Raw genomic sequence first — 21,994 nt, 5'->3', positions numbered from 1 at the left:
GGAGATACTGGAGAAGGTTTTCCACCTCGTCCCAGTGGGCCCTATCATATTGTGCTAGAAGAGTTTGGGAACTGATGATACACCAATGATTGGCTGCTTTTACTGCTAACCGTTTACCTGCAGCATCTAAATTTTTACTTTCCTTAGGAGGAGGTGCATCTCCTGTTGACTGAATGTCGACAGACTTACATCCTGCACTAACCACAATGGAATCTAGGGGCAATTGTGCCCTAATGTGTTTAGGGTCTGTAGGAGCTGCCTTGTATTTTTTGTCAATTCTTGAAGTAATTACTCTAGATCTGACAGACTCTTTAAAAATGTCTGTAGCATGTTTAAGCATGTCTGGTAGCATAGGAAGAAATTGACTTTCCTTGTGGGTGGAAGATAGTGTGTCAAATTGAAAATCTTCCTCAATTAGGTCAGAATGCACATGGACATTACGATATGCAGCTGCTCATGCTATGACCTGCTGATAAAATGTTGCGTCTTCAGGAGGTGAAGGCTGTGCAGGAAATAAATCAGGGTCATTTGGGAGTATGGGATCTATATCATAAGAATCCCAAGGGTCTTTGTCCTGTGGAATGCCTTCCATTTCATCTCCCGGAGGGGTTGGTGAACCCTGTGGAGAGAATTGTGACTCCACAATAGGTAGAGGAGATTGTGGAGGTGGAGGAGTAAGAGGAAGTACAGGAGAGTGTGGAGGACAAGGCCTAGATTGTTCTGGAGCCATGTCTTTGGAAAGCTTCTAGGTGGCAGAGATGTGCCCAAAGCTTCCTGGAAAGTAAGTTTCCTCTTAATTGAAAATGGAGAAGAAGCAATAATTCATCCCATTCTTTTTTTGGTATGAAGCTGGTGCTTATGAGTGTCCATTGGTAGGCTCCACTGTTAAGTCCGAGGAAAGAATTGAGTCTTTTGAAGGTGGGATTTTCAATTCCAAAACTTCTGGAGCCTTTTGCTGAACGGAAGCCTTTGACTCAAACAGAGGTAGATGGGTTTTTATTCGGAGCCAAACACTCTGCTCGATGGTGCGACTTGATCCCAAGGCCAAACGAGGTGTCGAGTCGGAGACTGATGCCAAAGTCTGTTTTGTCCGGGCTATTTTCGGTGCAGAGCCTGAAGGTGGGGCATCCGAATGTAATTTTTGGATCAGACCATGGTCTGAAGGCAGCGATGGATTGACGACCGCCTTAAGTGGCTTCTTTAAAGTCTTTACATAGAGGTTCGGGTAGTACTCACAGGCTGCGCCAAGGTAAGAGGCTGGCTTTCGATTGAACATCTGAGTTTGAATCTCCTATGGAAAAAAGATTCTTCTTGGTGGATCTCCTACTGCACATGCTCTTCCCCTAACAGGTGTCATCCGGCGTCTTCGACAGCATCTCTAATCGACGCGCTCTTCGGTCTCGTAGGGTCTTTGAGCAGAAAGACAGACAGCCGTCGCAGGTTTCTTCCCTGTGGTCCAGGGACAAGCAGAGATTACACACCTAGTGAGGATCAGTGTGCAGGAATTTCAATGGCATCGAGGGCAAAATCGAAATTGAGTGCATTCCATTAGCCCTGCATTTCTCAACACCATGTGGTGTAATAGGCCCGAGATGAGGGCTAGCACCCCAAAGGGCGGTTAAACTGACCACTGACGCAGAAATTCGAGATTCACATGTTAGTCAGAGAATACGCGATCGAAATACAATACCGTCGCTGAAGGAAAGAAAGAAGAGTTTGAAATAAACCGAGCTAAGGCATACTGGAGCGAGAAGAATACACATCCGAACCGGACAGCGGAGAGAAATCAATCTAACAAAGGACTTGATGCCCATGAGCACTATCACCGAGAGGAGGAGTCACTCAATCTTGTGACGCAAAAAGATTCTTCGAAGAAAAAAGAAAACCTGTAACACTCCGAATCCAACACTAGATGGCGAACTCATGCAAAGCATGTGTATCTACAGCAACACATGCCATCAAACATATTGCTACAAAACCTTTAAAAATTTTAATAATTTCTTAGGTTAAACAAACAGAATTCGTTTAAACAGAACTAGTTAATAAATTCAGCCATAATAAACTAAAAGCCAGATGTACAAAAGCTTTTAGCGGTTGCAAACAGCGAATCGGGCTGTTTGTGACCACTAAAAAGCATTTCCTCATGTACCAAACCCATTTTTCGATTCAGTAACCTACTACCAAATCGCAAATTGAGTTAGCAATTCAGTATTGGGTCTCCCTTCCAACAGGGACTTGCAGGGAGATGTATGAACTGTTTTGAGACCGGAATGTGGTTGCAAAACATTCGCAGTTTACCAACTACTTCAAGTAGATGGTAACCCATTCGCAAACGGGAAGGGGCCCCAAGGTACCCCTTCTCTTTGTGAATGTAGGCACAAACATTTTATAAGAGCAGGCAGTGGTCCCACCGACCACTGCCTACTTCTGAAAAATGAAGAAAACTTTCCATTTTTGTTTTTAAAATGCATACCATTTCTCTTTAAGAAAAAAGGGCTGCATTTAAAAAAAAAAAAAAAACCTTTGCTGAAAAAGAATCACAGACACAGCAGGCTATCATCCCTGTGATTTCAGGAGATTCCCAATGGATTTCAAATTGCAACCTGCCTTATGAATATTGATGAGGCAGGTCCATTTGTGACCCACTGGGAATTGCAACAGTGTCAAATATACTGTAGTACATCGTCGTTTACAATTACCTAATAGCGCATCGCTAGAATTTGCTGTTAGGAAATCGCAAACCCGTGATTTCGTACATCAGGCCCTTTGACCTCTTGCAGGTTTGAATATGTTGGAGACATGTAAATGGTGTTAATAACAAAATCTACATTTTTATCAATAGTTATAGTTCTACCTTTTGATGGAAACATTCTTTGCTGCACCAAGGAGTTGAAATACTGGTACTCTTAATAGAAACATGATTTTGGATAGCATTAAAAGACCTGAAACAAAGGATTGCTGCAGTGGGGCTACTTCACAATCATTGCGCACAATATTGTATTAGAAGAATTAGGTCATTGTGGTTCCGGTGCCCCCTCCACCTAGCCACGTACATCGCTTTGAGGCATCCATAAGCATCAAATAGTGAGATACAAAAACCATAAAGTAAAATGACCATAATTCCCACGTTTATGGCTGTGACTTATAAGAGTGGTCTTGCTGATAGGCTTCTTAATTTCTTAAGCACTTAACGACATTCCGATGATTACCTTACAATAAGTCACATAGCTAAGTAGAAACCAAGAATAGCTACAGCACAAGAATATACCCAAAGACTGCTAGGTTTTTCTGAACTTCTACTTGTAAACAGAGAAGGCAGTGAAAAGGGGTGTCCTCCACAGTGACACTATGCATTAACAAGAGGTGGGTGAGCCCAAGAATTCATGGGACAAGACGAGCCAGAGGTCCGGCTTGGCTCGAAGAGCCTAAGCACGAGCCAAGCCCAGAAAAAATATATCAGCACGGGAACCATGAAAATGTAACCCACAGCTGCAAGACCCTCAACAATTGAAGAATGAGCAGGACAGACTGATTGGAATGTAATTAAAATAGGCCTCCTCCAAGGGTATTGGACTGAGGGTCTTTGATGTGCTCAAAGGCAGTTCCTTCCTTCTCATGGTGGCTGTTTTTACAGTGTTAGCAAAATGCAGATTTTCACAGCCTGCGAAAACCAACTTTGTTACAACCTCAAAAAACACCAACACAGGAGCACTGTCTTTTAGACAGACGTGTTAAAAGGCAGTGCGATAGTGTTGATGTCTTTCGAGTCTTAGCCCAATGATGCTTTTCACAGCCTGTGAAAATCAACATTTTTTTCTTTTCTGCAATTTTTTTTTTCTTTTCTGCAATTTTATACAGGGCAAATTCGTCGTGAAGATACTGGAGTGCTTCAAATTAGCACAAGTAACATTACACAAGGCACCATTCATTTTCTAGGCATGGGGAGATTAGGTGGTTTGCCTAGAATTACAGGATGTTGAGCTACGTTGAGACTCAAACCTGGTTCCTCAGGTCCAAAGTCGACAGTTCTGGCCATAGTGTCACATCATCCAACCACATTCGGTTACAACTTAAAAAAAAAAAAAAAACAACAACAACACCGACGCACTGTCTTTTAAAGTGAGATGCTAAAAGGCTACAAGGGCATATATGGGTAAAAGATGCAAATAGACAATGTGTGAGTGTTTGCATTTCTTGACTCAGGCTGTGCACGGACCGTGTTAGGCTCAAGAGTCTAAAAGGACTCCTAGGCAAGCCAGAGCTGGGCTTCTGGCTCGAGCTTTTAGCACCTGCAGGATCTCTGTGGTAGGAGCATCAGATTAGGGACATTTTATTCTGCAGGTTATAAAGGAACGATTTTTCTACACTCCCATTTCTTGCAATTCATTCACGATTTACACTGTTACACTTCTTCATACCTTATTTCCACTTAAAGTGATACTCTACATTGCACTTATAAAGGGAAAGCTGTCAATTTAAGATTGCTGTATTCAGCAGACAATGTCAAGAGAAAAAAAAAAGCAGTGACTTTTCTTCAAATCACTGGTACTAAAGTGGGGGATTGCCAATTAAAACGTCAATATCCAGAGCTTAAATCAGTATTGATTGTTCGTATGCAATTCCTTCATATAAATGCATTTCATGGGGAATGCACTTCGCAGTACAGTATGTTAATTAATCGTGCAGTGTTTGTAAGGCAAATCACACATTCATGCCACGCTTGTATAGTGCACAACCTGAAATTGGAAAAGAGTTGTAGAGCTTTCAGCAGACTGTAGTGAGGCTTTCACTGAAGGCTAGAGGCTTGCGAATAAGGTGCTGTCAGCAGTGTGCACTGATTCGTTGCTATTTTACATCAAAGTGTCACTTTCAATCAGGTTTGAAAAAATATTTTAGGTGTTTGACAGACGAGCCTGCAGGACTGTACACATCCACAGAGGATATCTGGCATGTCTACTGCCATATGTATGTGTCCGCTAACTGAATAATGCCTCAAGTCGCTTAGCAAATGACTACTTGCGCCTTACGAAGTCAACAAGCATTACTTTGCCTACTCACCAACAGAGGGTTAGGGCTAAAAAAAGCCTTGGATTTACTACTCCGTCAAACTCTTAAATCAAACCTCACACAATAAAATCCAAACTTATTTTAGAAAAGAGCAGCAGCCCATTTAGTAATAATGTGTATACTATACCTGCATAGCAACGGGGAAATCATTCTGTGCCTCTGGGGGAAAGAACACATCCACTGCTTTCTTAGGGAATGGCTGGTTTCCTGTAGGTGGAGTGCCAACTTCAATTATATGCAACTAAGGAATAAAAAAAGGATTATAGATGAATGAAAGACTATAAAACATTTTACACATTTTTGGGAAAGATATTGCTTATCCGTAAAGACAGGAACAGCCCCACCGTTATCTTAATACAAATCACAAGGTGAGATGGTAACATTCACTCAAGTCCATAGCATAAATGGAAAGTACAGGCCTTCTGCTTGCACAGCCCCTGTTTCTACTACACTATTCCATATATCTAACCACTGACACTCCCGATGTTGCTGCAAATACTATCCCATCAGTACAACCATCAGTGAGATGTATAATTTTCGTGTTACTGAGGATTTATTTTTTCATTTAACACTACAATGGCAAGCTATCGACGACCAAAAATGTATTTTTGTTTAACTGAACAATATAATAATGGCAGTTGACGCATCAAATAAGAGTAAAATATAACCTTCTGGGCCATATAAGTATATATACATTTCACTGTCATTTGCTTCACTACTACATACCTTGCCTCCTGCCTGTCCTCGCACAGCAAAACAGAACAGAGTTGATTCTTCTGCATTGCCTTCCATCTTGAACTGCGCAAAGCTTGCGGCATGACCCTCGATGGGCTGAGACACTTTTCGATCTACAGAATAGAGCTGCATGGCGCCCACAACGCGGTTTTGCTGTATAAAAATAAAACAAATTTAAATTGAGTGCAGGCCATTTCATGGTTTCAATTATGACAAATTACAGTACATAATTATTTGAGGACTATACATTAATTTCTTTTTTTTGCTCCAAGTCAACAACATTTTAACACAATCAGGATTTTATTTAGAATAACTGAAAAATAATTTACTGAATGGAATATTTAAAGGGGCTTACATTACTTAAACACAAAGGGTACAAGTAGTGCAATATCAGAAAGCACAGACTACTAAATTAATTTTCCCCAATAGAACACTTTGCCTCTTGCATGGCAGACATTTGCCACCTACCTGTGCCCAGTCATTTTAGGAAGATATAGGAATATACTAGCAAAGGAGTGTCTATTTCTGACAGACCAAGTGAGTGAGGCTAGCTTGTTAAGCCCTAATGGTGAAGGAACAACGCTCTTTTCTCACTGTACGCATTCCGTTAATATGCGAGGATGATCCCAAGAAACCCCTTTGACTCAAAATTGAAGGGGATTATTGACATCAAAGTTCTCCTTACTGCAGTCCGTACTCAAAGAAGTGATCAACATCAACTGAGATCTCAACCCCACATTACGTTTCGAAGTCCAACAGATTGCAGACAACACGCGATGTGGAAAGTGGAGGAAGAAGAGTGGGATCCCAATGATTTGCCTTTTTCCTCGGTGGGAGGTCTGGGTATCTTGAGTGGGTTACAAGTGGAGGAATCTTTCTGTGGCCCTTTCGTGACATGCTAAAAGAAGAAATGTAATTCTTATACGATTTAAAACCCTTTTGCTTTTTGTGGAGTATTTTCAGCCACAGATGTGAGTATAGTTTAAATTCTGCATACAGACACAGAACGTTAGTTTTCATTTATGAAATTGTCGTTATGCAAAAAGTATCTATTAATGCCTGCAGGGATCAGGATGCTGAGGTCAGGTCCTCAATGACTGAATTATTCAAATCCACAGCAAAAATGTGTTCGTCCAATTTAAATATTGGCTGGGGCCAACACAGGACTGCTTCCACATGAACTGCTTCCACACGAGCCAGAGACCCCTTTCACCCCCGATCAAAGACGTCAGCATGTCATATGCCCCACCATGATATGGGGAAGTAGGGCCCCCCTAGCAAGGAACGATTAACACCTCTCACCCTATCAAAGGGAAATTTACTATCTGTGCTTCTGCCCAGGGGCTTTCTGCTGTCCACTGGGCAGCAACCCAGCAGACATGTGGGGCACCATTGGAAAGGAGAGTCTTTTTAGGGGCGAGCGTAAAGCGCTCGGTCCCCTGCTGTAATCTCTCTTTGCGATTCTAACCACGCCCATGTCATGGTAGTCCCTTATATTGGTTCGTGGACTTGCCTTTTAAAAAACACTTGCTTTCATTAGTGAAAGGCATGCCTACGTCAAGCCTTTTCTGGTGTTTAGCCCTCCTCGAGCGCACCGGCCAACTACTGGAAACATACGAAGCTCCATGTTTTCTGGACTACTTTTTCTCTTTATTTCCCAGCGTGATTGCGCTCGTTTTATTTTTCGATTTAATGTGGCAAGAAAAGTCCGGTTAGGAGTTTACAACGCTAATAGCTCTAACTTGGTGAAATGTGAGAGCCGTTGAATTGCAAATGCTGGTTTTATAATGGAGCCCTTCTGCCATGGAGTCATGCTCTGAGGATTTTGGTGGGGGGAGGAGGAGGGAGAGAGAGAGAGAGCACTTGCGAGAAGGGGCATGGAGCACTGGAACTACCAGTCATAATTTCTGTACCTCTGCTACACTATAGCATGGGGAAATGGGTGAGCCCAGTTCAGGCATCAGCTAATTTCACTGATTAAAAGCAATATCTAAATTACAAGGTCTTCCAGCCAGCAATCGTATTTTCTTGGATATATTGGGTCATTCACATTTGTATTTGGCTCATTATATCCTATAGCATGTAGCAATGGCCCAGTCCACTTTAGCCATTAGCTACCTTCACTGTGACTGAGGGTAATCTGCCCTTTCACATGGATCACATCCTCACACAAAGTACTTTCCTTCAGTGTCGAGGTTTACTATAACAATAACTGCTTTTACCCAAACTTTCTTAGGATTAACGATGGCCCAACAGCTTCTCCAAAAATATGGGTTTACCCAAACCATGAATTTGGGGGGTGGGGAGGCCGTCGCCAAGGAGGCATAACTCATTTTCAACGGTTTTCCCTTACCTTGTAGGGGAACAATTGGGCTTCCAGCAGTTGTGATAACCCTTCGCAAGCACAATCTATGCTGCTAAAAGACAATGGCCATGTAACCCAATAATCTAGAGTGCCAGCAAGCACCTCATAATGCACAGGGACAGTACTCAATTGGCAGCCCCTTATCGGATTTCCAGATGCAAATTCGTACATATACTGTAGATGTTTATTCAATACTGAAAATTTGGTCATCACTGACCATTTCAATCTTTTTTCTGTGGAATTGTAGCTCCTTGATAATTCTGGGCCACAAAGTTTGAGGGAGCATGGCGGCACCATGGCAACGTATTCTTAGTCACACTTGTGGTCGACTCCCACTTCACTCAGGGAGATAAAACTTCCTGTAGGAAAAGTGCACAAATCAAATGTACAGGAATGCTGCGCTACCTGTACAGTTTGAGCAACAGTTTAAAAATCGGTCACGAGCAGAGATCTGTTTTTTATTCTGCTGTGTATGCTGCACTTTAAATCTCAACTGTGCTGCGCTACCCAGGACCATCCAAGACCATGACAACTTGATCAAAGTCTGTATTGTAGAACATTTCTCTGCCAAGTATCCAGAGATGTATACATCTGTGAAAAACAGTAGTTGACAAATCACTGTTCCTGTACTAAGAGTGGCTGCTTTTCAAGCAGTATTTATCATGCATAACAGCACACTACATCAAGCTGCACATGTTATGTGAGAACACCAGTGGTAATGTATACAGCCTGAGTGTGTGAAGTGGAAGGATTCCAGTACAATTCATGCAGAATGGTTTTTCACAGCACGAATTAATGAAAATATTATATGGGGCATGCATAATCACTTCTTCATAAAAGGTATAACCTTTGTGGACAACGTCTATGTAAGAACTCAGATATTCAGCAAACTGTACAATGCTGGCACTGTGACTTGCAATACAATGAGAAGTTACTGTAAAGGATTCCCTCAAGAGTGTTTGTAAAAAAAAATATTCTAAAAGGCCAGAAAAGTGCATTGCAAATGACTGGTAGCTATCAAATTCTCAGAAAGGCAACAAAATTAATGTTTTCAGGATGAGAGCAGATAGCTCAGCTCACAGAAAAGCACAAGTCCAGCTGAATACAAGATTACACCAAGTAAACGATCAGAGATGACAAAAATGAGCAGATTTGTCAACCATTTTATGCGCTACATAAAACTCACACATATGGTATAAGTTGTTGGTTGTCCACCAGATGTAGTTGGCAACATATATTGCCTATGTTATCTATCACTAGACATGGGAAGACTGATGTCTTTCCTTGACTTTCAGTTGGCCGTTATTGATAGTCTTACTGCTGTAGCAGCAGTAGCCATTACTTCAGTTAAATATGTAAGGCACCAGGATCGGCGCGTTGCTGACCACATTCCTGCAACAGATTAAAAAAAAAGTAGTCCAAATCACTGATGCAGAGTTTGAGCTTCTGCACACAGAGTCCAGTATTTCTGTCCAAATACAGGCTCTTGGAAAACACTAGAGCATAGTTAATAGATTAATATTTGTTCTCTGTCCATTAGGCTGATCAACAACAGAGTCCTGAATTTAGGGAGCCCAATGACTAGAGTCCAGTTAACCAAAAATATGGTTGCTACGATCTTTGTCCTGATGAAGACACAGCAAAATAATTCTTAGGGAGAGGGTCAACACAGTTATTTGTTGACTGGCATTCATTGTAGTGCTTGAAAATTATACTTTCATTTTCAGTCACTTTTCTATAAATTGCATTGTCAATGTTGGCCTATTTCGCTTGTAAATCGCATTAGTGCACCTTTATTCACCTTGTCACTGTTCACAATCTTTTCCACTTTTTGGAGCACCTACAAACTGAACGTCTATACATGGGCAAACAATGTACAACAAATAAACAGAACAATGTGTATATTTGTGCATTTCAAGAAAATTTCTTAGGCCAAGGGAGAATAGGCTTATGGCTTCCTCCTAGGGAACGGCTGATTTTGCAGATGATGCAAAGTTTGCGCTCGTCAACGAAAGTGGCAGAAGAGTTGTTATTACTGCTCCCATTATTAAGCAGGCTCGGCATGGCAAGATTCAGCAGCAAGCATCAAAGCACTCTGCAGATTAGGGTGCTGATTTGGATGCGTTCAAGCACCTAAAAAAAGGCCTTCCTGCAAGTGACCCCACAAACGCCAGCGCTGGAACCACAGGTTCCGTCTTCTCTCACTCCCAGGGGAGATGAGTTGCAGGGCTATTTGGAGGGGGATTTGGGCCCTTCCAGGCCTTGTCGACTGAAATGTTCTAACCCCAAGGTCCCACTGGCTGCCTCAGATTTCTTAGTGGTGGATCTAGATGCACATCTTCATCCTAGGTCTGCTTTGTGGTCCCCAAAAGAAAATGTGGCAGCTTACATGGTGGGACGACTGCGCAGATCGCTAGATAAGGTTAGAGCCCACGTGCGAGGAGAGTGCTCACGTCCATTCTTGGAGGGCAAGGTGGTCGTTACTCTGGAAATAGATTTGTGCATGGTCACTAACAAAATACATCAGGGACCCCCAAGAAGGGCATAAATCACTCATGGCGGTCTTGTCAAGACAAGCTATTGGATCCAACAGGACCAATCATGAAGATCTGGGAAATGGCTGAGGAAGCCAAGCAGTCAGGCGACCTTATCTCTCCAGAAACTCTGCCCATTTGGGCCCAGAGAGGAGTAATTTTGTTGGCCAATGCAAACTTTGCACACTCTGCAAGTAGGCGGAATTCACTTTTGATTAAACTGGATCCAAAGTGGGGGATCTGGCAGTCTGAGGTGGGCCCTTCTTCACTAGGGGGTTTGTTTGGAGATGCCTTTCATTAAATAATTAGGAAAGTTCGCTGCTATGTTTAACTCTTTGGAAAAGGCTCAGGTCTCCACAAAAAAACACTAAGATTTTTTCTGGGGTCAGGCGTGGTAGGTGGTGCTCATCCAGCCTTTTTTATCTCCAACACCTTCCCAAAGGCCAAGACTCCCACCAGTGGCAGTATCAAGACACCACATGATTCGGTAACTTTTGTTCCTCCAGAAGATTCCAAAGTTTCTGTGGTGGCAGAGGAGGTGGTCGTGGATCTACCAAAGTAAGGATTCTCCATTCTTCCCAATTAAAGGTAGGGGGAAGATTGTCTATGTTTGCAGACAATTGGATGGAGGTCACATCCAATGCGTAGGTCCTACAGACAAACCAGGTTTTCAAGTGGAATTCGTGGAGATTCCTGTTCCAGCGTGTGTTCCCCAGCTTTTGTTCTTTAAAGAAAGCCAGGCGGCCCTTGTAAATCAGGAGGTAAAAGAAGTAGTCAAAAGACGGGTAATCGTGCCTTCACAGCTGCAACAATCTAGCTTTGACAGTAACATTTTAAATGTGGACAAAAGAGATGGGTGTAAATGTCCAGTCCTAAATCTCAGGGAGGTCAACCACTGGTTTGTTTATCGTCACTTCAAGATGGAGGGAATCCATCTTCTGAGGGACCTTATGCATCCAGGGGATTGGCTGGTCTGTTTGGACCTGAAAGATCAATATCTAATGGTTCCTTTCTTCCCGCCACATCAATGGTTTTTACAGTGCAATTGGAAACAGCAGGTGTTCGAGTTTCAGATCTTGCCTTCCGGCCTACCTTCCACCCTTGGGGGGTTTACAGAGGTGCTGAAACCAGTGGTGGGATTCCACCATGGCAGGGGCATCTGTTCGATAGTGTACCTCGACGAATTCTATTGATGGATCAATGTCCTCTTTCTCTCTCCACCCATCTCTAAATGGCAGTGGACTTGGAGCATCTGGGATTCGTGATCAACCTAAACAAATCCCGGTTGGTTCCGGCTCAGACAAGGTTTGGGGGTTTATGATCAATTCCCTTGAGTCAACACTAATCTTCCTGGCAGGCAAATATTCGTCACAAGATCAGTAAAACAATGACCAGGTCTCACACACATCGCTAAGACAGCTGGCTTGTTTGGTAGTGTAGTTAGCATCCTTCATTCATGTGATCTTCCCAGGTCCCCTGCACTACAGGACACTGCAACGGTTGAAGGTGCAACATCTTCAGGAAGGCGCATCGCATTCGACAAAGGTTCCGCTATCGGAGGAGGCCAGGGTTGAAATGCAGTTGAGGTTGAAGCACATTGATGCCTGAAACAGGAGGGCCATTTTCGGTCCCGCCCCAGACATGGTGATCGAGTCAGATGCCAGCAAGTCGGACTAGGGCGCCAGCTGTGGTGGTGTATCCACAGGAGGAAAATGGTCATCTGAAGAGCAGTTGCTACACATCAACTGCCTAGAGCACATGGCAGGCTCTTTCGCAGTCCACTGTGCGACACAGAACAGGGCGAGCTGCTCTGTGTTGCTAAAGATGGACAACGTCGGATATATCAATTAAGTCGAAGATGATGGCAGATCTGACAAAGAGTTTCCGGAACTACTGCCTGGATCCTAACATTTTGGTGACTGAAGAATACCTTCCAGGGAAATTCAACGAGGTCGTCAATTGGCATTCCCGCTGTCTTCAGGATCTCAGTGTTTGGCAACCGCAAATGGAGGTGTTTCGAGCTCTCTGAAGAGTTTGCAGGCCATTCTCAGTGGATCTCTTTGCTTCTCGTTTCGACCATCAGCAAGACCAATTCTTCAGTTCTAGGCCGGATCTGCTGGCGCAAGCAACTAATACTTTCCTCCAGAACTGGAGCATGGAAGAGGGATATGCATTTCTCCCATTTGCAATGTTGATGCAATTAGTCACGCAAGTCAGACTGCAACAAGAGAGCTTGGTGATCATGCAAATTTGGAGCTCGCAAGTGTGGTTTCCAGTGACAATGGAACTTTCTTGGGATTTTCCAATTCATCGACCCACAGACAGGATATTCTGCAGGATCCGCTGGGGAATCCTCACCATCTGGTTCTGGCGTGGAAGCTTCTGCTCATGGTGTGGAGCAGTGGTTCCCAACCTTTTGATTTCTGTGGACCCCCACTTTAACATTAATGGAACCCAGGGACCCCCACTGAAATATCATGGGAATCCGGGGACCCCCGTCTGAGTCATCACTGAAAGCTGGGGACCTAATTTCTCAATATTTGTTAATATTTTTTTAATTTTCTCTGCTCTTGCGGACCCCCTGAGAAGGCTTCGCGGACCCCCAGTGGTCCCCGGACCACAGGTTGGGAACCACTGGTGTGGAGGATTACAGGTCTAGATGGAAAGTCAGCGGACTTTCGGCAGAAGCTCAAGACCTTTTCTCCAAATCCTGAGCAGATGGCACAAATAAGAGATACTGGACTGCGCTGGGAAGATGAGTGCATTGGCACGTGCAGAGAGTGGTTGATCCAATGGCATCCGTAGTTGTTCTTATGGTGAATTGTTTGGCTGCAATCGTGAGCGGAGGTATGGCTTTTACAGGTCAGTAAATACTTGTTGTTCAACTGTATCAGCAGGTCATCTCCCCATACAGGATTTTCCAGTGGATCATCATTTTTTGTTAAGGAAATTGATGAGGAGAGTAAGATGATCGGTCCCTCCCTACCCCAGGTATTCTTCCCTGTGGGACGTTAATTCAGCACTTAATTTGTTTGGGTACTGCCAAGTAATAATTATCTGCCTAGGAAGCAGTTATCAGCTAAGTTGGCCATATTGCTGTGTTTGATCTCCTGCAAGAGTGTGTCAGACGTCCGAGCCCTTGATATTACAGGTATTATTTTTATCCCTCAATGGATCATTTTCCATATTACGAGACAATCGAAATATAATTCAACAGTCGTTTCTTAGCCTAGGTTTGTGGATAGAGAGAGTAATATATGAAAGCCAAAGTTGTCAATTAAAGTGGACTAAACTTTGGGGCAAATGGAGGGGGGTCTCTGTGATCCAACCCTCCAAACTACCTTGTGGCAATATTTTCACAAGATCCTAACTCACACGATATGATTGGAGAAGCAGGAGACAGGAGGATGGGAACATAAATGTTTAAACATATACAATTCATAATTCTGTGTTAGTATATGATATGTGGTTGATGTCTTTTACTGGCTTGCTTGGGTCTAATGAGATCTTTTTACATTTTTTTTAAAGTAGTTTTCCTGGTTCATCCATGGATTTCACCTGTTTCCACCACAACCAAAGCAGGTAAAAACCAAAATAAAGGAGAACATTCAACTACCATTTATATACAATAAAAAACAGTTTCTTTACAACTGTTTGTTCCTAAAAGTTTGGAAGATTATAATCTTAGCACAGCAAACCTTTTACTGACGCCATTTAAAAAAAAATAATAATCTTTCATGCATAGAACTATTTTCTATTTTCAAATAAGACATTTTCTATAAGTTGGTATTCCAACAACCCTGGGTACCTCTAGAATATCTGTAACAGTTGGGGGGGAAAATTACATCCACTGGCATGGATCAATTCCAGGTTCACATTTACTTTCCATGGTTTCTCTCACCCACCACGTAAAACCATTTCCCAAGAGCAACAAACTGTCAAAAAAAGAATGTATATTGGGTGGGTAGCTGCAAAATAAGTTTGCCTAGTTTCTCTGCTTCTGGTCAGGAGCAATGTATCCTGCAGAAATACTTCGGTTATTTACAGTAGAACAAGTGGAGACTGTACCTGGTAAATGAAGGATTATTTAGCTATACCTGGAACTGTGCTGTGGCATTTCCAGAAAAATGGAGCTGCTGTAGCTCTTCTCTCTGACATTCCAAAAGCTGTCTGCAAAACAGCAGAATGGAGGTGCACATTGCACAAGGCCTCTGTGTGAGAAAGAGCTGGGCATGGAAGTGAGGAGCAAGGGGAAAATGAGGCCCTTGGTCTCGTGCTGCAGAGAGACAATAACTGTGGTGTTGATAGTAAGTGGGGACCTGCCACTCAGAGCACACACTGCAATAGCACCTTTAAAAGCTGAAGTGCATCCAGAACAAGCCATACTCCACTCCCCCCCTTCAATCCCCCAAGGTGCAGATAACTAAAGTGAACTTTGGGGGACAGGGGGTGGTTGAGGTGTGTGGTGCTGGACTGCTGTCAGGCCACAGGGGTGTCGTATTGGCTCACTCTCCTCCCTCAGGGTTAACTGGCAGAGACTTCGATCTTCATGGGTGAAACTCATGTGCACTCTTTCCCAATATAGATGTAATCGTGAAGCCAGACTAATGCCTGGAGTCAGCAAATGCCATTACAGCCTGTTAAAGAGGCCATAAAAGAATGGGCAGCTAGCTGGCACCACATTGAGAATTATAACATGTGGAGAGGGGCCTCCAACCTACTAACTTAGATTTAAATCATGAAGCCTGGTGTTTAGAGTGAAAACCCTTACACATTTAATAAACAAACAAAAAAAAGAAAATAACAGAGGAGTACTGAACAGCCCTATTTTTAGAACTTTACCCCTTCAACAATACAAGTGATAAAAAAGAGGGTGACCTATCCATGTACACATGTTGTTATGGGTCACGAAAAAAGACCAACCCACCAAATTCATGTGGAAAAAAGAGGTCTTCTTGGAAGCACCATCTCAGTCTGGGCACAAAGTGATCACAGTCAAGGGAACAGGGGTAGGGCTGGGTGATCAGAGGCAGACTTAGAACTCTGAAAGAAGTGCTGTATGTGGTACCTATGTCCAAGGCAGCGCTCAAATATAAAATAAATACAATGGCAATTTGATTTAAAGATTATATGTACGAGTATTCACAATATATGAGCATCAGCTTGATAAAACAAAACTGTGGAGCATTCACACAGCATCAAGAAGGATGAACATGGGTACATCAACTAACGGTAACATATAGAAAGGGCATCAGTTTTTAAGTGGCCTTTTCCTCTAGACTGTCTATTGTGATGAGGTACTACTCCTACCCTGTGAATGTGAATCAGGAAATTTAATAGTCACCAGTCACGAGATCTTGTTTTTTTATAACCAAATTTTATTGATTTCAAACTTGAAGGACATGATGCGGTCATAGCAAGGAACAAGAGCAGATCAGATAGACACAGAGCTGTATTACGTATTATTCAAGGTACAAGTATGTTACAGTAAGACCACCACCTTCCCCAATTCTTCCCATGTTTATGAGGGCAGCCTCATGCAGATTAGATCAGTTTCTCGGTTTTGAAGCACCAGTCCATTATGGTCCTCCATTCGGCGTGAGAAAGAGCTAGATAAGATTCCCGCTGTCTCGCATAGGCTCAAATGGCTATGGTAACATCAATGCCCACGAACATATGCTCTCCTCTGGGGGCACCCACATCATCTAGGATACCCAGTAGGGCAATGCAAAGAACAAACAACCAAGTGCGCTATTATCTAGGCGAGTGTACATAATATTTTGGTTCAAAAGGGTGCAATGCTCGGGCATTCCCAAACCACATGCTAAAAACCAGAGTCATCACTAACATACCTGATACAGGCAGATGCAAAAGGCACATCCATGTTCTCAATGCATCAGGAATAAAGTATGAGATGTGGAGGTATTTCATTGTAATGAGATGACTAATTGTCTTACAGCCATCTTTACATCTCACCAATTGCTTTTGATAGGGGACCCACCCAGTTCTCCCACTTTTTGTTTTTGTTTTTTGAGTTTCAAACTGGTCTGGGATTTGGCTACCAAAGACTGATAGAGGGTTGAGATGGCTCCCCGACCTAAAGGACCAAGAGTAACTTTGGGTTCCAGGGGGTTGTACCCTGGGAGGGCAGTCAGAGGAGGTTTTGATGTTGTTAAAGAACAGCATAATTGTAAGAATTTATAGAATTAGAACTTATGAGGCCTAAAGTCTGCCTGCAGCTCCAGAAATGATTTTATCTGTGAAACTCTCACCAAATCACCTAATTTGAAGATGCAGATGAAGTCTCAGTGACTAAATCTTACCAGTTTGGTTGTCTGCAGCAGCCAGATTACATGCCATAAGAGGGTTTCCTGTGTATGTTTACGATCCCACTGGATCCACCCGAGGGCCCGCTCACCATTACAAGACAGGCATTTGTGTGACCTCCAGAAGCCACTTAGAAAGGGGGATCACATACAACAGTCCATCAATGTGTTGCCAGCCAAATGGACACCTTCAAGTTGAACTGCAGGGTCTTCCTAGCCCCCCCAAATAGCCAGTCGTGAATCACTTGGATTTGGGAAGCCAGGTAGTAGAGATGTGGGTCTGCTATACTCATTCCACCCTCATATGTGGATTGTGTGCATTTGTCGAAGGTGATCCTGAGTTATTTATCCTCCCAAAGGAAGGCTTGTATCTTGGCCAGAAAACTCTCAAGCCAAGTGTGTGGAATGAGCAGGGGACATTTTGCAGGACAGATAAGCCTAGGCAGGACCGTCATTTTGAATACAGTCACTCGCCCAAGTACATTAAGTAGGGGGCTTGTCCCAGGCCATATCCCAGTTAGTTTGTGCCATTAGAGGGTTAAGGTTGAGGCTCCAAGTTAGCACAAATTCTAGGGCAATGTAGATCCCTAAGTACTGAACACTGAGGTGACCAATCGTGATGCAGGATTGCCGGTCAACAGTCGTATTATTGCCCTTGAGGAGGACAAAGTGTGACTTTATCCAATTGATCCAGAGACCCAAGGCCTCCCTATATGGATGCAGTACCTGGAGGAGTCCGGTCATAATGCAATGCAGTCTTCAAAGCCATCTTGCCAATGCAAATCTCATATGTGTGCATCACATCAGATCCATGCAGCCAATGGCTCACTCACAAAGGCGAACAGCAGCAGTGAGAGCGCATCCCTGCCTAGTTCCTCGGCCAATGGGGAGTGCCACTGACCCTCACTTGGGCATGACCCTGGTCATCGAGCACTTTCATAAGTGAAAATAGGGCCCAAAAGCACTCGACAGAGGACTTGGAATAAGAATTACCAATCTATGAAGTGAAAGGCTTTCTCAAAATCAAGAAATAGGAGTGTGGCATGGTCAGTGAGTATAAGATGGTGAGCAAGATCGGTATGAACTACATGAATAATATGACTCTTACTACAGTGTACCATAAAGCCACATTGGTCTGGGTATATAAGCGTGGTAATCAGTGACAGGACCCTAATGGCAAGTACCTTAGTATATATCTTCAGTTCGGTATCAATCAATCAATAAGACTGGACGGTATGTGGCACAATCTTTTGGTTGCTTTCCTGCCTTGTGGAGATGTCAATAGTGGTTATGTCTAGTTCAAGGGGGAAGCAGCCCTTTTCAATTACCTCTTGGTATAGATGTAAGAGGGGAGGGGAAATGTGAATTTAAACTTAGTATTTGGCCGGGAATCCATACTAACTCGGGTTCTTGCTCAGCTGACTATCTACAGAGGCCACTTTGACCTCCAAAGTATGGGACTGGCCAAGCAGGTCCTTGTCAGACACGGACAAGGTGGCTAGAGGTACATCATTAACAAGATGGTGAGTCAATTCCTGCTGGGTGTGAAACAGATGAAAGCACTTCAGTATAATACAAACATACAATACATTCTGCATTATGCAACATATGATAAATTGATGGGACAATACAACACTTTGGAAGACACCACAGCCATGTTGCCAGTGCATTACCTGGGCAGATATGCCAGTTAAAAGTAACCATTTCTGCTTGGCATCGGTACGGTAGTTAATGATCTGGCACCCGGCCAGGCTGGAATGTCGGTCGAAGGTTTTGATGGGCTGCGACTCTCCCTCCATGCTCCAATGATACACTGCATTGTCAGTGACTAGGGCCACGGTGTTAAGTGAGATCCACTTCCAAAAAGTGACATCATCAGTCATGGTATGGGCCTTCATTTTGCTTTTCATTTCAATGTTAAAAATTTGAAGCGTTTTCCCGGCTGGAAATTAAACGGCAAAAGAAAATCAGAACAATATTTGAAATATCACAGGTGCCCCTTACTATTTCATAAGCTCCATCACCATTACTTAGTTTCATGATTGATGGCTTGAGCATGGGGACACCATTTTACTACGTTTTACACAAATACGCACATGGAAGCTGTTATGTAAAAGTAGAAATTAAGATTCACCTTCAACCATGCATCTTTTACATGAACACATAGCAGTAAAGAAAAGTGATCAACTAGATCCATTTTCCAAACACAAAACTGGCTGCTAAGAGGCTTGCATGTGCTCTATAGATGGCGCTAGAGAGGCTGAAAAGCAAATAGGTTTCTGCAAACACAGAACCAATTTATAGTGTTTTGTGCTGGAAGCATTTTATTAAACAGCGGTCCAACTACATTTGATGAACTAATGGTGTTCTACCTTAAAAGCTGACGACTTATACGTTTAACATTTAGAAAGCTTTCAGTGTTGAAACCGCCCCCAATCTAAGATTTTTTTAGTAGAAGGAAGCTAGAAAAAAATATATCTGGGGCTAAAAGAATGACTCGACCCCAAACTATGATATTATATAAGCTGAAATGTCGTCTTAAGAAAATCAATGCAAAAAATAGGAAGGTAGAAGTATGACCCGTATTAATGAAACTGCTGACAGGTGAAGAATGGTAAGAGTACTAGGCGACGCAAAGTCACCTGTGAAAACAGGACAAGGGCTTCTGCTCATGCAAAGGCCCATGTTTCTCATTAGCACTTATGCTGCTACTCCAGTGTTTACACTTCTGAGTGATGTAACCCTCGAGGGCCAATTACTTGACCCCTTTCCTGCATCTATAGATGATGCTAGCGCAAATAAAGGGAGTTAGTACATTCTTCACCTCACATCTGAGTGTAAGAAAAAAAAACAAGCTCAAGATTCCACAAAATTACATGTTATGTTTTACTTCTATTTCTCCTCTTGACGTGCCACATTGAGCTTACATAATTACTGGTGATATCCGACTACATCTCCACCCCTCCCCTAAGCCTCTAACACCATCTGTTCAACTCGAAATGTTCAACATTCACAAGTGCGCCTTCAGCCACTTCTAGAACGAAGCCTAGCGATGTTCATGAGATGACTTGTAGAAACTGCTTAATGCAGTAATTAACAGGTCCAAGACTATGTGAAAGAGGCATTGTAATAAATTTAAAAAATAAAAAATAAAAAAATAAAAAATCACAAAACGAAAACTTTAAACTGACAACATGGACACGGGCATAAGCATCTTATGCCTTAAAATGAGCGCAGGTCATGCAGTTCTTGTATTGCACTGAAGACATTACAAAACAGCAGGAAAATCCGTATTTATATTCCTTGGGCTGTAATGAAACTGATTTTGTTGGACAGGTAAAACGTGTTTCCATCCAAAACAATATGCAATTTACACTAGGGGAATCCACCAGACTGAAAAGAAATTGTACAAGTTGGAGTCCTGTTTATAAAAAGCATGAAGTGCATTTTAACCAGTACCTTTAAAGCAATTGAACTGCACTTAGTACGTATTTGTGCAGCATGCACTGTTAACTGCGTTCACAGCTCAAAGTAAATACAATACCAACACACACATTTTAATAGCGCTTCGCAGTTTACATTTTTTTCTTTAAATTAATCTACTCATACGGACCAAGTATTGTAAAAGGAGAAAACGTCAGTGCGGGTCCTGTTACTGCCAGATCTTTCCGTGACAAAGACTGTATATACACAATGGATAACCCAATATGGCTACTGTATCCAGGTATGAATACAGCTATAGAAGCAGGACAAATGCAACTTTTTTTTTTTAAATACGTGTTGCATGAAAATGTCTACTTCCAGAAAACGTGTAAATTGTTTTTAAAAATGATGAAGTTTCCCAACGAAGATTAAGAGGTGTAAGGACGAAAAATACCATTTCAATTGTTGCCCTTACAGTCAGCACTGCTACTTACAGAAAATGCCCAGTAGGGTACAGATCTGTGACTGTCACTACATTGCTCTGTAATATCCACCGCCCACAATTTGGCACTCTTTATTGCTTTCTCTTTTCATAAAACAGGACAAAAACCAATACAACCTATATTGAGGTAACTCACCATCTGCATAAACACAAGAAAGCATTAAAAAAATGTGACAGACAACAAAACAGTATCAAAACATTAAAAAAACATCATTATTTCTAAATCTACAAAGGCAATTTAAAAAAAATCAAATACTGGACTGCCATACAAATTAAAAGAATGATAAGTGGCATTCTAAAAGCTATAGGCTGGGGAGGGGGGCTAGTAGAAGCCCAGAGTGACTGACACGAGAATCAGTTGCACGTTTAGAGCTGCATAAAAGACTACTCACACATGCATAAAAGAAAACAAAAAGGAAAAATAACTCATGAGTACACAAAAGCACAACACCACAGAAAAACAATCGGCCTAAAAGCTTTTAGAACCTCAATTTAAAACCTTGCAACACAGCACACATTCTAGCTTTCATTTAATTTGCCACACATTGCGAATCAGATCAAGAAAAAGAATCTTATCCAGAAAATAATTTTATTTTTCAGTTGTCAGGTGTGTTCTCAGATTTTTTTTTTTTGTGTTTCGTTTTATCAGAGGTTCGAGAGACTGAGCAGCGGGATTCGTCAGTTAAAGTGAGCTGGGCGGAGAGGCTACAGTGGTACTTCAGCCAAAGGTTTAACGAAGATAGCAGGAAGTCCAGTGGGGGTCCAAGAGACAGATATTGCCAGACTAACAATTTCCACCTACGTATACATACATTTAACCGAAACGAAAATCAATCTTATTCGGTGGTTCTACTGAAAATCCGACACCCCTGGCTTACACGGGACAAGCCTGAATTAGCTTTTCCAGCCACCATTTACTATCAATAATTGGCTTCCATGTAAAAGGCTACTAAGCAGAAAGCCACTCAGGGGTCTTCGTGGTTTAAACTCTTTAAAGCTCCAAACTGAGCAATATCAGAACGACGACACCACAATCACGGAA

The 21,994-nt window shown here is 42.5% G+C and overlaps 1 protein-coding gene across 2 annotated transcripts in view; it reads right to left on the bottom strand.

Moving 5' to 3' along the window:
* CLTC (clathrin heavy chain) overlaps window positions 1–21,994 on the bottom strand; it is a 723,592-nt gene that overhangs the window by 564,478 nt on the left and 137,120 nt on the right. For both annotated transcript variants that reach the window (XM_069226425.1, XM_069226426.1), the window contains exons 3-5: window positions 18,701–18,969; window positions 5,794–5,955; window positions 5,195–5,308 (exon numbers count right to left, since the gene is read on the bottom strand). In XM_069226425.1, coding sequence (XP_069082526.1) covers window positions 5,195–5,308; window positions 5,794–5,955; window positions 18,701–18,969 — 545 coding nt within the window. The remainder of the gene's footprint in view (window positions 1–5,194; window positions 5,309–5,793; window positions 5,956–18,700; window positions 18,970–21,994) is intronic.

Source organism: Pleurodeles waltl, chromosome 3_1 (genome assembly GCF_031143425.1).
Source record: "Pleurodeles waltl isolate 20211129_DDA chromosome 3_1, aPleWal1.hap1.20221129, whole genome shotgun sequence".
NCBI classification, from domain to species: Eukaryota; Metazoa; Chordata; class Amphibia; order Caudata; family Salamandridae; genus Pleurodeles; species Pleurodeles waltl.
The sequence above is the reverse complement of the archived record's forward strand: the minus strand, read 5'-3'. Positions and strand labels throughout refer to the sequence as shown.